Source organism: Anser cygnoides, chromosome 1 (genome assembly GCF_040182565.1).
Source record: "Anser cygnoides isolate HZ-2024a breed goose chromosome 1, Taihu_goose_T2T_genome, whole genome shotgun sequence".
Lineage (NCBI taxonomy): Eukaryota > Metazoa > Chordata > Aves > Anseriformes > Anatidae > Anser > Anser cygnoides.
In genome coordinates this window covers 62,297,069-62,311,114 of record NC_089873.1, presented here as the reverse complement: position 1 = coordinate 62,311,114, position 14,046 = coordinate 62,297,069, and the positions used below count along the sequence as shown (strand labels likewise).

Below are 14,046 nucleotides of genomic sequence, written 5' to 3'. Positions count from 1 at the left end.
TACAAATACTTGTGGGCTTAACTGTGAGAAAATAAAACAGACATTGCCTCTTCTGCTGCAATCAGTACATATCAGTATGCGCTGACAGACTCCAACCAACTTCTGCTCTGAGGTTCACTGAATACATTTGCTTGTACTTTCATAACGCTTTTGTCCTCCTCACTTACATGCTGAACTGTACAATTCCCACACTGGATGACTACCCTCTCCTCAAATTCCATGCACCCATGTAACTCACCAGCAGCCTAAAATAATCTAGCCAAAAGAACCTGACAGTTATATTGAGCCACTAGGCTATCATCAAACCAAACCAAGCAACCAAGCGACCAAAACTCTTCTCACATCACCACCACTCAGCATGGTTTCTAACTAGTTCCTTCTAATCATTCTTGTGTAGAAACCTGCAGATTGTCATTTTATCCATTCCAAATAGAACACTCAGTTTTCTCCGTTATTCTCTCTCTTCTGGTGCCCGTGAGATTCTTGGTTACAATACAGCACTTTGAGAAGTGCTGCTTTCCTACTTTGCTAATGTTGAACGGGGGCACATAGAAGGCAGTTGCTTGTCTTAGGAAGTTGGTGATACAAGTGCAGTTTGGTCTGTTTCAAATCTGAGGTTGCTGTCCTATCACTGGATCAACCACTGAAGTAGAGCATGGTGCACTTCCTTTTCTCAGAGCGTGCTGCTGCAGAGTGCACACAAATTCTTGGGTATGCTGACCTCTCCCTGGTCTCCTGACTGAAAGCACGCAACCCTTTGGGCCACCTTTCACACAAGGTACACCACATCCCACCCTCAATTTGGCCTCCTTTCCAGACAGACAGCAACACACAGGCAGTAAAACGGACAGCAGTTACGTGGCTAATATATCACAGCTTTCAAGCACAGTTACCGCAGATATTTCTTGGACAGGCAATGCCAGCTGTCCCCAGCTACTCTGTCTATTCTGTAGGCTGATATGGAAGTAGACTATATTTAAATAACCTCATGTTGTCCCGGTTAAAAAAAAAAAAAAAATCACAAAAACATGTCAGACACACCCTATACACCAAATAATCCATGCCCAGAGGAATGTAAGCTCATTTTAAAATTCCAGAAAATCCCAGAGAGAAAGCATGAGAAGAAAGGCTGAAACAGGTGAGGATAACCAAAGACAAAGGAAGAAAAGCAAAGACACCAAAGGAAAGGGCAAGGAAGGACAAAAGCAATATTAACTACAGAAAGTTTGGTTTTAATCCAATATGTGTATACTAAAAGATTAATGAGTGATTGTGAAGGAATTAAACATCCTCCTGGCAATATAAATTATAAATAATTGATGGTATGCAATACTGTCAGTTTATACAGTGCTGTACAAACAAGAAGCAGGATTCTCTGCTCGAGGTTTAATCTGTTCGCAGTTTAACATATAAGGTCCCAGATACTGCACTCTGGTGAGCAAGTAGATTTTTTGGTTCACGAAGGTAAATGAGGCTCTACATAAATGTGAATATGGGATCAAGATAAGCTCAACAGGGATGAGATACATAACTAAAGATTAGTCAAAGGAGAATGCTAGGAGAGGCAAATAGACACAACTTCTCCTGCAGTGATTGCCTATCTAGTGACCCTGTGTTAAAGGATCAGGAATCACTTCCATGCGATTCAGCTTCTTACTCAAGACAAGACAGCAAAGCAAAACAGCATCAAGAACAAAGCCTAATACCAACATTTTCAATTGATCATCTTATCCTACTCCACACACTGAATTACAAAAATACAAGGAAAAAGAACCTACTGTAGATAAAACACAATTTTAACCTAGTTCTCATCTTCAAAAGCAGCTGATGTGAAATTCTGTAACAAAAACACAAAACCAAAGAAGTCTTCTACACTGTAGCTGGCAACTGCATTCATGCCCTGGAGTGACTGCTCTCTGTGTTTCCACACACAGAATCTGAGCTGGCTATCAGGACATAGATTACTGGTGCTACACTTTCTGGCTTCCCTTCTCCTTCCCTTCAGCACTTTCTAGCAGACACTACGGTGTAACCACCTGCTCTTCCCCTGCCTCATTTGAAATATCACCTCTACACCTGCTGCAAACGCTCTTGTTCACACAAATCTGATACACAGCCGCGGTTGCCCTCCAGCGTTCTGATGCATTGCCCCCAGCCACACAAACACAATGCCTGAACCTGCACTGTAGTTTCCCCTGCAGGATGCATGGCTTCCTCTGTGATTTACCAGTTCTGACCAGATCATGTCAGTGTCCTCTTCAACAGAAAAATAACTTGTTAACTGTACTGATACAGTATTTTCCCTAAAAACATTCTCAACTCCTCCAAATTCTGGGAGTATAAAACTATGCTTTAAAAACAAAACAAGCAAAAACAAAACAAACAAACAAAGCTTCTTCATACATTCCCAAAGGCAAGCCCTGCTGGTGCTAGGCAAGGGGGAACCTGTAACAAGGGCTTGATTCAAATGCAGCTCCAAAATGGCACTACACAGTGGAGAGCCACTCTGAACACCCTGATTTTGCCTTGCAAAAAGAGGGCACTTTATTTCTGTTCTGACTCCTCTCTGTAGAAGTAACTGGTCCCTCCTGTTGCTCCACCACATACACCCCTCTTTCTCTTTTGTTGTTACCTACAGACTGTGGGCAGTGTTTAATCAAAAGACCTTGTTTCTTTGAACTTTGCTTGAAAAGCAGCTCAAAGCTTTCGGCACTGCCTCTGATTAGCTAGCCAGCAAGGCATGTTACCACTCATCAGAGGCTTTTTCCATATAGCAGTGTAAGTGCAGTCAGAAGAACGTGACGCACTACTGCATGAAGCATGTCCAGTTCACATGGGAGATATTGTACACCAGGTGTAGATTTGACCACCTCTCCCTTACATCACCCAAAATCATCCACGTTTTTTCTGGTAGCAAAGTGTTCAAGAACCCCGTATACTGTCTCTTTCATTTTCCCCTTAAGAGGTCAAACTCCTCTTGCTGCTAACGGGAAAATCTCCTCCTCCTTTCCCTTCTGCAATCTTTAAAACAAAGATTTCACTCTCAAGCATATATGGTCCACATGGCTCATGCAACTTAAAAGCAGTTGCAGCGAGCATCCGAATCCACTGTGCATGCACACATCAGAAGATCCTATTCCCACTGAGGCTCGTGGGATGATCAAATAAGGGGCTTGCTGCTGCTATTAGTATCATTAACAAGACACATGCAGGAACTCTTAGGGTGATGACAACCAGATAAAAATGTATTCATATCTTTCCATCTTATTTCACTAGAGGGGGCTCTACGACCAGAAAACAGCATTAGCAAATATAACAGTAACATATGGAAGAGTTTAGTAGGACTAGATTTAGTAGGAAAATCAATTGCTAATAAAAACTGAATGGAAGATGCAATGTATTTGCTAGTGGGACACTATGCAGGAGCTGGAAAAGGCAGCTCTGATTTGTATTTGGTGATAGCAGATAAACAAGCACATTACAAGACAGCATTCCAAGCATAAGTAAGGCAATACATGTTCACTCTTTTTCTACATGCTGCTTCTTCATACCTGCAGCCACCTTGCTCCACACACAGGGAGCACCAACACATTTAGTTAAAGTCACTGTTTCAATTCACATCTTCCAAAGTTCCTCCAGCTCAGACCTCATATCTCAGAGTAGTTACTGAGCCAAGGGAGCCTTTCATTTAAAAGCTGGGCCTATCTTGTCCGTTTAAAAAATCCAGGTACCACTAGCACAAACATATCAGGTCTGTGACCCTTCTCTTAAACCACGGAACAGCTAGGGCTAAAAGACTCTGAAGTCTTTTGGGCTGCCTATAAAGCTCTGGGTTATGACAGTGTTTTCCAAGCATCATCATTCAATACCAGTGAAGAAAAAGGTGAAAGGTATAGGAAACTGAGAAGCTAGGAAGAACTCAAGGTAGACTGATCTGCCTTGTTTCCAGAAAGAGAAAATTAGTTAAGAGTTTTGAAGAACAAAACCAGTAACCCCCATGAAGCATTACTGACTGATGACCTCTGCTTTGGAATTTTGCAGCACAAAATAAGAGAGAAACATAGTGTACTCCTCAAAATTAACATTCTGACTTGTACAGAGATTTGGACATCTGTTTGCAGCCTTCCCATACTCACCCTCTGCTCACAAACTGTCCCTTGCTGACAGTATCTGCTTCAATGCAAATATCCATGAAGTCTTCAGTGCGCTAAACAACAACAACAAAAAGATTCAGAAATGAAGCAGTTAACATTTCAAAATGTCACATCCATGATGCTGCAAAAATGCCCAGTTCTGTGCCTCACAAAAGGAGGCAGATGCATTTCTGCATTTCATGCTTTTTTCCTTTCTCAGCTTGAGATTCGGAAATTCTTCCCTATGAGGGTGGTGAGGCATTGGCACAGGTTGCCCAGAGAAGCTGGAGAAGCTGTGGAAGCCTTATCCCTGGAAGTGTTCAGGGCCAGGCTGAATGGGGCCTTGGGCAGCCTGGTCTGGTGGAAGGTGTTCTGCTCTTCCACAACCACATGCATTTTCTGTCCTCTAACTCATTGTAGCCCCTGTCCTTTCTTTAGTGCCAGTTCTTTTTAATTCTGTGCTCTACGAGTCAGGAGAGGAAAAAAAACCACACACACTCCCAGGCAGTCATTCATGCCCACAGCTTCATTCCAGCACCCGTTGATAAAACAGAAGTACTTATGTATCTGATTTCCACTCTCCCATGGGTCAAGAAGGAAAGGAGTGTCCACTTCAACGCCCTGTTTCCTCCTGGGTAACCCTAAAGCTTTTGTTTGGTTAGTGAAACTTTCTTGTCATACAGATTCCTCCCGATCTCACCACATTTGTTTTTACGTAAGTCTCCAGTGCTTTTACACCAGCTCTGAAGTTTGCCCACTCCTAGATTCAATCATGGGCCCCTACTCGCACAGGGCAATGAATTATTTAAGCAGGCAAAAGAATGAGAGTTTTGCAAGAAACAAAACCTGTGTGGGCAGGGAGCATTTGGAATCCAGTTATACTACAGTCTTACTGTCAGATCAAGCTGTCTGTTCTGAGTTGCAATGGAAAGCTCAATGGTGGATAATTTCAGTTCTTCCCAGTCCTCTGGGGCTGCCTCCTGGGGGATTTCTGTGAATCAGAAACAGAATATAACATTAAAGGGAATTTACTTATACAGATTGTCATTTCACTGCTGTGAAGCACAAAACATCAATGCCAGCCACAAAAGTCACTTTGACCCATTGTGACCACTAGCTTTCTTTCTTTCAAACATCACGTTTTTTGGGGGGGAGTACTGAAGGAAAAAAAAAAACACACTGGCGTTCACACAGTAACATGAAAGACTATCAAGCGTATTACCTGGCAGCCCTGTAAATCCTTATGCCAAGGATTAACAAATCTCCTGAACTAGTATTACAGGAACATTTAGAAAACATATGAAGTGCTGCTACCAGAAAAAAAATGAAAATCCAATGTTCAGGATGCTCTGGTAACATATACCTTCTATAGGAGAAATCCCCAGGGTTCAGTTCTCACGTACGGGTCCCTTTGTCCATGCTTCCTTCTATCTAAAACACCTCTACTAGGTGACAAGAAGGTGACAAGCCTCTACTAGGAACAAGCAACTGTGAGCCCACTGCACATACTGGCTCCTTCACAAATCCACTTCTGATTATGAGACCACAAGCACTGACAGAACTACCCCTTCCATTTCTGGCAAATGCCACTGTAACTATCTTGACAAAGCCACAACATAAATGTTAATTAAAAAAAAAAAGGGGGGAAAGGGAAAGTAAGAGAGCGGAAAAGTAATGTAGAAAAAAAACAAACAAAAAAAGCACCCACAACTCTGATCTATTAGACAAGCAAAGGCTGTCTGTAACTTTACACCAAAATACACCCACCTCACCTTTTGGGGGAGGTGACCAGTATAAGCGAAGTCGTCTGTAAAGCCTCACATACAAAGGAGGTCTGGATGGTTTCTCCTCTGGCTCTTCTGGAGGTCTCTCAGTTGGACCCAGGTACATGAGATCAGCTTGACGTTTCTGAGGCCATTCCTTGGATTTACATGGAAAGGAAACAAAAGACAGAGGGCCTTTTGTTGAGCACCTGCCTGTTTATTGTGCTTAGTCCTCCAGCCTACTTATTCTGTGCTCACAACCACTTGTTCCGAGCTACCCAGATCCTACCACTGCCTCAGCCTACTTTTTGGCTCTTCAGGCTGCAGATTCCTATGTGAGATGACATCTCTGCAGCTTGAGAAAGATCACCCCCAGTTCCCAAGTCTACTAATCTACTCCTTCCCTACACCGAAGCGAGGTACTTTCCCCACCAAAAGCAGAGGGTAAAGGGAGGTGTTTTTTTTTTTCTGCCAGTGCTGGGTGGGGTGACACAGCTGCTTCAGGGAGAACAATTAAAACTGGCAAGGTCAACATTAATGTCTGAAAGCACAATTGTTTTCTGCGTGGCACCAAGGGAACCTCAAAGAGAACTGCACAACAGGGTCTAGTGCAAACAGGCAGAGACAACAGTGCTGTGTGCAGCCACGGGGCACAAAAATCTGGCAGGCCTTTGTCTTTCAGCACCTTAAACAATTGAGATCTGACCTTATTAGAGCACCCGCCTAGACAGGTGCACACAACGGGTCTTAGGGCAAGTCAGGTGAGCTTTATGAAGGTCTGAGGAAAAGAAATAACACATTATTCTCAGCGATACTTCAGATCCATTGCCAGAAATTGATGACCTACAGCAGAACCTTAGCTCCTGAAAGCCTCCAGATGCTGACGCTGGAGACAAAGTTTATTTTCTTTCATTTTATTTTAAAACTAATTTCTGAAAATGCTTAAAATAGAGGACTTACGGACAGAATAATAGGATTTTTTTTTTTTTAATGTATTGCCATTTCAAAGGAGAGCTACAGCAAAACCAGCAAAGATAAAGCACACAGCAGCAAGGAAAAGCTAGGATAAGATTAAACTCAACACGCTGGAGCCATTTCTTACACAAATTAACGAAATGATAACATAGGAGGCACATAAAGCAATGGAGAGCACAACTGGGGGAGATCAGGAAGAAACGTTTTTATCTTAATAGCAAGTAAAAGTGGGCACTTCTCTTTAACCTTCAGCAGGTTAAACATATCTTTTAAATGTACAATGAATAACTCACCAGTGAGACTCGCTATCACTGCTGCTCACCGAGGCTAAGGCCTCAATAAAAGTGAGAAAGGGGCTGGAGAGAGGTGAAGAATAGGTTTCTACCTAGATTACCAGCACACAAAATCATCATCTCAAATCTCTTGGGAATGGGGAGTGGGGTGGAAGTCTTTCATGAATGCATTACAGCCTGAACTCCATGGCTGCACAATCTCATCTACCATTGCAGCTCCTGGGTATTTCCAGAGCCTTTTCATGTGGCTCCTTATATGAGAAGAGAAAGGCATGCGAATGAAAATGCCTCATCTTTCATGCAGGTCAAATTTTTAATTTTCCAGGATCATTTTAAAGCAACAGTTAAAGGTAAAATAAAAGCTATTAATCTTCATGTTCGTTTTACTACACATGGAAGCCTGGTTATCAACATTCATGAGCAGTCTAATTATAGACAATTCTGCCAGACGAATAAATCAGAATGAAATGTTTTCATAAGAAAGCCTGTTTAGAAAAGGTGACAGAGCACTTTAATGGTTGTGTTCAGCACCACTGCTGCTCTCCAGCTTCAAAAATGGTTACTGGCTCCCCCTGGTGATCTTGCAGCAACAGATCTTCAGAAATGATATATTTTTAAAAGGTATTCTGCCTCCCCTTCACCTCTTCATAAATCAAGTCTATACCAATCGCTAGGTATTTCAACAAGCTGAGTTTCATTCCCATTTTATATATTGCTACCAGAACTTCAGAAAAAAATACAGATAACATATACAAAGCACAGTCGGCCTTTTCATTTCTCACGTACACACAACCATTATAAACACTTGCCCCCAGTTATTCTTTACCTTAAAAGTACTGAAAAAGTGAGCTGCTTTAGTTTTCAGAGGCCCAAGGTACCAGTACCTGAAAAAAGAACACAGACAGAACTCGTGAAATATCCAGGTGATGATACTGGGTAAGGGAGAAATCTTGCTTCAAGTTACAGCAGAGTTGTTTGCCACTGAAGTTAGTGCTCCCCTACAGCTTTAGCTTCATGATACTACAAGTATCTACACACCACCAGCAGCTTAGCAGTGACATCCCTTTCTGGAGTTACCAATTACCAAAATGCAGTATACAATCTTCACTACAGGCAGCCTGACACCTCAGTAGCAGATTTTTACCTGGTTATGAAACACAAATAGGAATAACTTAAAAGTCTGTGGTCTAACCGTTGGTGGGATGCACAATACCTCCACAATATCCCATAAAGAATAAGGTCGGAGGAAACAAGGAAACAAACAAAGATAAGCACCTTAAGTGGCAAGTGAACAGAACCAGAAAACATTCATCTGCCCCTAAGTACTCTCAGATCAAAATCAATGTTTTAAAAAATAAAAATCCTGTCAGCCATGAAATATTGTATAGAATCTAAAGATGTGACTATATTTAGGTAGGCTTGGTACACATTTTGATCGCTGTCTTGCATCAAAGAAGGTCAACAAAACACATTAAGCACCATCAGCTCAACAGTACTGAAGATGTAAGGATATCATTAACTACTAAGGCATGCGACAGTCACACCATTCCCATCAAGCCATGAAATTGTCTGTAAAATAATAAAACCTCAAAAACAAAGCACACACACGTTTCCACCAGAATAATATTTAGCTAAGGGATAGCCAGACACATTTCTGGAACTGTGGCTTACAAATCAACTCTCTTTGTAGTTCAGCTGTACTGGAACACACTAAACATTTATTTAGCCCTATATCCCCTCTTTGACAGACCAACAGGGACCAAAACTGTATGGTTATGGAGAAGTATAAAAAGAGGACAAGGATACTGGGCTCTTATCTCAAGCACACTGAGCCCCCGTTCATTTGTGGCTGAAGTGCTTTCCAAGCTGGGCATGTTTTGTGTGCACTCAAAACCATTCGTGGAAAAAAACGAGGTTTGAAGTTGTTCACACTGCCCCAAGTACAAAAGGTGCTGTCATACCTCCAGCACACGGTCCAAGACTCCTATGAAAGGCGACTGCTGCAGGAAAAGATGTGAAGGCCAACACTAGGCAAAAAACAGGGCACGGGCAGGAAGCCTAGTAAGAACACAGAGGGGAGAGAAGTGCTCTTCCTTAATCTTGGGGCTGCGATTAGGAGAGCCCACAACACAGACAAGTCAGCAACTACTGACGTAGCCAAGGGCTGTATACTGCATCTCTCCCATCCCACATCACCTCTCAAACCTACTCAAATACCTACCAGACCCCTGAGGTCTGCTACCTCCTGCTTCCTCACGGATAGCTCATTCTCAAAACACACCTCATTTCCTTATGGCTGTGCAGCAGCAGACTGTACTGCAATTCCTCACTAGCAGTCTGAGAAGTGAACTGATTTGGCCCTGCTGCTACTTCACCAGATAACACCAGTCATTTGATACACAGACAGAGGCATATTAAACGTCCATTTGGAGAAAACCCAACAATTATTAGTTTAGCATTCAGAAAACAGCCCTCAGACAGTACAATCCACGCCATTCCTGGCAAGAATGGAAGGGCATTTCTACTGCATCTGATGTTCCTAGTCGGAATTGAGTTACAGAGTCTGCATGCATCTTTTCATTGGCAATTGATGAAAAACAATGGTCAACTACTTTACTTAGACTTTCCTCACGGGACAGCTTTTCCCACTGATTCAATCTGAATGAAGTTCCAGAAATGGGCACCAAAAGGCAAGCAGAAAGCAAATACCTTAAGAAATAGTCAGCACTAAATAAATGATTATTTCACATGACAAAAATCCTGAAATGTCTTACACTTACGTGTAACGATAGACCTAAAAGGAGTGGGTGCTTCTGCCTGTCAGAAGCCTACACTCAAAAGAGACTTCTTTGCAACAGGGGGGTATTTCTTTTTAGACAAGATGCTAAAAAAGGTGCAGCTTCAAAAGAATGGTGTTTTCTTACTTGCTAGCTTTCACTCCTGCATCTCTGTAAGATCCCCATCTTAAACCGGTCACTGCAAACACAGGCTGTTCCTTTTCTCCCTGTAAAGAAAATTAAACAGTGCAAAATTGCGTTCTCTTACCTTTTTTCCAACTTTGTTTTTTGAAACTAGAAAAATATTATTTCTATATAAAAACTGATTTCTGATTAATCCCAGAAGAGAAATTTTGCAGGAAAAGTATGATAAATAGCTAACAGCAATAAAGGTTAAGCAGGATTTAGGTATTACACATTCCATTTACTCCCAGAGAGAAATACAAAAGGTGAAAATTTTAAGAGGTTCATTGATCTTGACTGCACACCCAGCAACAGCCATTTAATTTCGTGGATAGTGTCAGCCAAAAGCAAGGTGCTCTTGTACAGCAACATTAAGCTCTTGCTGCAGAAACGTCTGTTCTACAACACAACAGAAAAATAATAGATACTTTAAAAAAAGGAAACATACTGGGAACAGTCAAAAGTTTTCCCATTTCACATCTTTCAGTTTAAAAAAGAAAGCTATTAATTCAACAATACGTATGAATGTATTAAATCAGCCTAGACAGCTATTGTTATCTTTCACCATTTCTACAGAAATATCAGTGTTAGTAAGTTTTGCATTCATCAGAACTCTCTAAGCCTCCCAAAAATACATTCAGGCATTCAAGTGTTTTCTCCAGTTTAAACCAGCTGATGTCACAGCATACTGTGGAGAAATGACTGCCAACCAAACTGCTGATATTATAAGCTAATATCATGAAACTCACAACAGCATTAAACAGAGGAAAATTAGTCTATTTAAACAGAACTACTGAGAGTAGGAAAGTTTTAGGAATGTTGGGTGCCAAACAAACAGGTGCTTTTACCTTGATCTGCAAGACATCAAGTGGAACGGTCTCTCCCTTCAAAATGGCCAATGTGGCATTAGTAATATGTCTGCAAAACAACAGAGAAGGAAGAAAAGGAAAACAAACGGGTAGGAAGAAAAGAACACACTTTAAAATGAAAAAGGATACGCCTTAAAATGATACTTTTTTTTTTTTTAATCCTGCAGGCCCCACTACCAATCCTAGTGGGGCTTTTTCTTGTAGCAACCACAACACAGCCCCAAGAAAAGAACTCTGACAAAGTGCTGCACCTCCTTGAAATCAGAAAGCAAACTAGGTGGCTGCAACATGTGACAAAGCCTGCATTTTAACAAGCAGGAAAAATTCTGACACGCAAAAGGAATTTCCCAGACAACGCTTTCCAGAGAAGTGCCAGATCATGCAGGAAGAGTTACCTGCTGTTTTGGATAAATCTAAGGATGGAAACATGGTTTTATTTTATTGGTGGCAAGTGTAATAATCTCAGAGGTAAGTAGACAGGTATGAGACTGGTCTCAATTCACTGTCTCTGGGACAATATTACCTCTCCATGTTAACTTGAAGTTTTTAATCAACATAAATCTACCTATCAGCAGTGGTCACGTTGTTTTGGTCTCCATTATGTTGTGGACATTAGTTAAGACAATTCTTATTTCATGTCATAAAAGGTGGCTTCAGACCCTGAAGAATGTATTTCAGTAAAACCTTTCTTCTTTTAAGAAGAAAAAAAACATCAAAGTTGGGTAAAATTTAAGTTCCATATTGTGCATAATTCCTGTGTTTCAGCTAGATAGGAAAACAAGCAAACAAAAAAAAAATCCACAACCAAATGCAGTTTTCAGATCCAACCCAATACCTATGTGAATCCACAACAGAAATTGCCCTTGGCTTAATCACACTTCGGATAGAGAAGGAAGCTGATACCCCCTTGGGCCTTCTTTTCTCCTAACTCATACCTTTCTGTAAGATCTCTGAAATTCCTACACTCCAAAGGAAAGATCTAATAGTGATGAAGGAACCAAAACCTAAATATTTCTTCTTAAAATATCACTTCTGCACTTCTTAAGTCAAGTTCTGTTACTGGTGTAGGTTGTTAAGCAGCCTATTGACCAAATTCCTTTCAACTTCAGCAATATGCTGCAGTCTAACTTCCACAGTTCATTACCTGGGGACAAGAAGATCACTCATTTCAATCAGCTTCTTTAGAACCCAAATATAAATTATTATTTTAATCTTCGCTGCTGATTACAGCCTTGCCCATCTTGCTGAGCTTCAAAGCACTCTGGTGGTTTTAATGAAGGATGTTATGCCAGTTGGCTCGTGGATTTTATGTATGATGGATACCAGCAAGGGTTCCGCAAAGAAGAATGCTAATGAGTTACTGGGAGAACCAGAGTGAACAGATTTCAGTAGCAACGAGAAATATATTCGTTAGTATGGGAGGAGAATGTAAATTGAAAAGGAATGTGTGGGGAAAAGAAAGATTAGTTGACCAGACTTTGTATTTTAAAAGTGGACACAACAACCTTGCAACAAACTGAAACACAGGCAACAGATACTGCCAGGCTGGGTCATATCAACTGTGCTGATAGGCAAGATTCAGGTTGTTGGACAGTTGCCATCACAGCGAAGGGCAAGAAACTCTGAAGAAGTCAGTAATGGGATCCAACCTTTCCCATAAAGAAGCACTCATATGCCTTACTGTGCAGATACACAGCAGGTTACATGGGGACTGTTTTCCAGAATTCTTTAACTGAAGAAGGGATGGAAAGAGGATTTTTTTTTTGTTTTCATATCCTTGCTATTGGATTTCCAAATATTCCTAACAGGCTTGATTCTACTGTGATTCTATTGATCAGTTTTTTTTTTTTTTTTGAAACATGCCAAACTCAGCATCACACAACCAAAGAGCAGTTAGCCACAGTAAAGAATTTTATGTTTTCATGATACATACTTTTCCTTCTTTAAATTTTTAGTCAGCTTTTGGAAGTCATTAACACAAGCAAGTCCAGAGAATGATCAGGCTCGCCAGAGACTGCCAACTTCTATGCAACATAGAAGAAAAAGAAAGTATCAAACTACTAAGATGCATTGCTCCTTGAAAACAAACAAAATACGCATTTCAGAAAGGTGTAATACTTACTGAACTTGGTTCATGCTCTCAGGGTAGAGTGTGTGGCTCAAAGTACAGGTCTTTCCAAGTGGTATGAATCCTATAGGAATCTTACTGAAAGCAGCCTGGACACATAAGGGGAGTAAATTAACATTTGCATCAGCTGAAAGAAGCTTTCTGTGTGGAGATCACAGCTGTGTCTGATATCACCCCTTTGGCACTAAGCTGCCAGGCACCTCCTTAAATGAGGCAATAATACACAACGACTCAGAACATGGCATCCAAATCTCTGAACCCACCACTGCCAACAGGGTACAAAGGAGCTCTCTGTAATCATTACGAGCATTGTTACATGCAGGTTGGCAGACATGTCCTAACTAATGCATGGGTTCTGTCAGCAATCTGCCATCTTTCTTAATACTGATGGTGGCAGCGCAAGCTCTGCATCTCATTTACCATTGCAGAAATCCCCATCTGACAGAACACCCTTGCATGGCAAAGAGATTTTCTCAGTTAAGGAAAGGAAATTAATTGGTTCCTCTGGCATCCAAGTGATGAAGCAGCAGAAGGTCTAATTTTTGGAGATCACTGACCATGTTATTTTTCTGTAGCACAGTTCAGTAAAAGGGCTTGTCGAAGGAGCAAGTTATTACACTGCACCTCATAACAAGCTGTGCTTTGTGGAATGTTTCAGAAAATCAACGTAAAGCACTGCATATCACAATGTACCATCTCCCTCCTGGGTGGTGCTCCTAGCAGCTCCAGGATACTGCAGATCCCCACTGGCTAAATAACATCTATCTCACTTCATGCCCACCTGCTCTCCCTTGCTATCTCTGTCTCACCTGCAAGTGTTAACACACCTCAAACACCGTTCTCTCATTTTCTTCAGAATTGCTTTACAGCTTGCAAAAGACAGGCCATTCGCAGCTCATGCGGTCAGGCTCTGCTCCCTTGGCTA

General features: G+C 41.4%; 1 protein-coding gene across 1 annotated transcript in view; it reads right to left on the bottom strand.

Annotated features, from left to right (window-relative positions):
* AGK (acylglycerol kinase) overlaps positions 1-14,046 on the bottom strand; it is a 31,467-nt gene that overhangs the window by 2,413 nt on the left and 15,008 nt on the right. The window contains exons 7-13 of the mRNA XM_048058513.2: positions 13,116-13,210; positions 10,973-11,042; positions 10,089-10,168; positions 7,991-8,048; positions 5,906-6,053; positions 5,027-5,124; positions 4,137-4,207 (exon numbers count right to left, since the gene is read on the bottom strand). Coding sequence (XP_047914470.1) covers positions 4,137-4,207; positions 5,027-5,124; positions 5,906-6,053; positions 7,991-8,048; positions 10,089-10,168; positions 10,973-11,042; positions 13,116-13,210 — 620 coding nt within the window. The remainder of the gene's footprint in view (positions 1-4,136; positions 4,208-5,026; positions 5,125-5,905; positions 6,054-7,990; positions 8,049-10,088; positions 10,169-10,972; positions 11,043-13,115; positions 13,211-14,046) is intronic.